Source organism: Octopus bimaculoides, unplaced genomic scaffold (genome assembly GCF_001194135.2).
Source record: "Octopus bimaculoides isolate UCB-OBI-ISO-001 unplaced genomic scaffold, ASM119413v2 Scaffold_139088, whole genome shotgun sequence".
In the NCBI taxonomy this organism is placed as follows: Eukaryota; Metazoa; Mollusca; class Cephalopoda; order Octopoda; family Octopodidae; genus Octopus; species Octopus bimaculoides.
This window is the reverse complement of record NW_026363521.1, coordinates 15985-19145: the sequence shown is the minus strand read 5'-3', so window position 1 is coordinate 19145 and position 3161 is coordinate 15985. Positions and strand designations below refer to the sequence as shown.

The 3161-nt window shown below is 37.4% G+C and overlaps 1 protein-coding gene across 1 annotated transcript in view; it reads right to left on the bottom strand.

Annotated features, from left to right (window-relative positions):
* Window positions 1–539: 539 nt before the first annotated feature.
* Window positions 540–3161, bottom strand: part of LOC106880902 (chitin synthase chs-2-like) — a gene marked incomplete at its 5' end in the record, with an annotated part of 18478 nt that continues 15856 nt past the window's right edge. The window contains 2 exons of the mRNA XM_052978283.1: window positions 540–1690; window positions 2053–2137. Of these exons, the coding sequence (XP_052834243.1) occupies window positions 1233–1690; window positions 2053–2137 (543 nt within the window). The remainder of the gene's footprint in view (window positions 1691–2052; window positions 2138–3161) is intronic.

The following is a 3161-nucleotide window of genomic DNA, read 5'->3' as shown; positions in this document are numbered from 1 at the left end:
CACACACGTACACACACACACATATACATACTTATACTTACATTCCTACACATATGTATATACACACACATACACACGTTTACAAATATTCATATACACTAATATTTATACACACATATAAATACTTATATGGAATCACATATCTGTGCATTTGAGAGGAGTGGTAATTTGGTTTTTAGAACTTATTGTTAAGGAGAGGTGTTTTGGAGAAATTTTGATTAACTTTGGGGTTATGTAATTATTTAGAATTTATGAATGCATGTAGAGCTTTGTAAACAAGGTTGTAGGTGTTTCTCTTTTGTTAAGTAGGCCCAAAGCGTGACAGTTTTTTTATCATTGGATTTAATCCTTTTGCTTTGATAATGTAAAGGTTAAAGGTACAATTCAGGTATTTAAGCCCTTAGAAATTGCGTGTGTCAACTTGTTTTTCACAAAAGTATATAGGCAGGAACATGGTGGAACTCAAAGTAGATAGAGCTATAGATGATAGCTTGTAAATATTGGTTTAAAACCCTTGAATTGAGAAAGTCAAAAGCTGCTTGTGACACTCGAACTCTCGTTTACTCTAAACATGACAGACGTTAGACTATATAAGACACCTATACAATGTGGATGTGGATGACTCGAAAAAGGAATTGGACATTCTCTTATCCTTGTTACCAGACGAGCCAACGGTCCCGGCAGGAAGTATAGACGAGGGCAGTGGTATCAAACTCCATCATGCACCTAATGATCCAGCCACCAGGTAAAAAAACACATGCAAAAGTTAATATGAAATCCCACCCATCCCAGTAGAAACCCGCCATAGAAGAGGTCTGTGGAAAGAGTACAAATTTACGATGGTGCTCCAGCATGATCGCAACTGCATCGCTAAAACGTATAAAAGAATAACAGAATTTGTATAATTTATGTGTTTGCATGAAAATTGAAGGAAGCATGCGAGAATGTGCTTACAAATTTGGTTTCGCAGTCATAAGTTCCCCTTGTAATAACTGGTACCGTTTTAAAATACCTTATTTGGTCTTCCAACAAATAAAGATCTCTAAAATAAATACCTGACTGGAACGAATAATAAGGTTGATGTGATCGAGCGAAATGTTCGGAGATTGCACCGAAATGGACGTTGCTACCTCGTTGCTACCTCGTTTTAGAAGTGTTATTTTATTTATTTAATAATTTTATGCTATTTTTTCTTTTATTTGTTTTCTGTCTATGTTTTTGTTTTCTTTGATTTATTTTTCACTTCTGTTACTTACAGCATCTAGTTTATCGTCTTTTGTAATTATCCATTCGGGGCGCTTCGAGTGTCTGTTCGATTTGCGGATAAAACGTTCGATAGTGTCTTGGGTTCGATGTACTGTCAATCCAGTCAGCTGAACGATGAGCGAAATCCCGAATAGAGACGTATTGACTATGCCAAATAAATTTAACTTAGACTTTTCGGTTGCAATGTTTGTGAAGACGTATCCAAGGATGATCATCCAGATCGAATTACACATCAAAAATCCGAAAACACATTTGAGGCGGAACCTCTGCAGTATTTTAGCCATTTTCGACTTTGACAAACCCGTCCTCACCTTTGTACCTACGGTGCAATCTCGTAGATGCTCCCAGAATTTGTATTCGTCTTCATCTTCACACTCATCGAAGAGGCCTAAACTAAGAGGGGGAGAATTCAAATTTGCGGAATCTGAAATAAAAGAAAATGAATTAATTAATAAAAAATTAAGGCGCAGATGTGGTTGTGTGGTTAGAACGAGACTTTAAAAGAAAAGTCCTGGTGTCAATGTATTCGACTGAGCCTTACAATGTGGTGCCCCAGCATGACCGCAGTCTAATGACTGAAACCAGTAAAAGATAAAAGAAATTGAAGAAAGAAAAAATGTAACAATTAAAAGAAATGAATTATTTCTTCTGTTGTGAGTTGTAGCCATTGGATTGAAGCAAAGCCGCCGAGAGAGAGAGCTTCTTATAGTTTCTGTTTGCCTTGTGGCAATATCGTGAAGATGAAATGTGAAAGAATAGGAAGGAAGCAAACATGGATTAACTTACATTTATCCTGCTTTTTCTTCTTTTTCTTTCTTCGACATTTATGGATTTTTGGGAGACAAACCAGTTTCGGAATGGAGGCTTTGTTCTGCAAATAAATAAATATATAAATAAAAATAAAGCATTTTCTTCTTATCTTTTACTTCTTTTAATCATTCGACTGCGGCCATGATGGGGCATTTTTGAAGGATTTTGTCGAACAGAACAAGTTGGCATTTACACTATCGGTTCTTATGCCGAACAACTAAGTTACAGGGACGTAACCAAATCTACACCGGTTGTCAAGCGGTGGTGTAGTGGGCAAACGCACACACACACACACACACACACACACACACACACACACACACACAACACCTTGCCCAAGGTGTTACGTGGTTTCAATGAGCTGTTCTAGGGTCAAATGTATTCCAACCGTGACCTCTTAGTCTGTTAAGCGTCCTCTAATATAAGCATCACTGACATATTCCCTTAGTTCGTTTCTGTTTTATATCTTGAAATGGTAGGATGCAACCTGTAGGGATGTTGGTTACTATTTCTAGTGGGTTGCTTGACTACGTAGAATCTATCGGTGGCTTGACCTGCATCTCTAGATATTTATTATCAGAGGCGTAAAGGCAGCAAGCAGCTGTATTTATAGTCTCAGAAATTATGAAACACAATTCTTCAATGCCCAAAGAAAGCAATTCTCAAAGTGAATTGTTTTGTATCGAAATGAGACAAGTGGGCGCGGCTGTTTGGTCGCTGACGATTTGACATGACTGACTGGAATTTCAGCTTGTTTTTGTGGCAGAAACTTTTGTTACTGGATGCAAACTCACGCACACATGCACGCGTAGAAACGGCTCGCTACCAGGTTGTATTGTCACATTATGTAATATTTAGTGCTCCTTCTCTTGAGTCTAACGAATATTAACTGGTCACTGGTAGTGCCAATGGCGATGCTGCTATAAAAGACGTCACCGAAAATGCATACACACACACACACACACATACACACACGCGAACACAGATATATATTATATATATGTATGTGTGTATATATATATACATACACACACATAATATATATATTTGTGTGTGTGCGTGTATATATATATACATACACACAC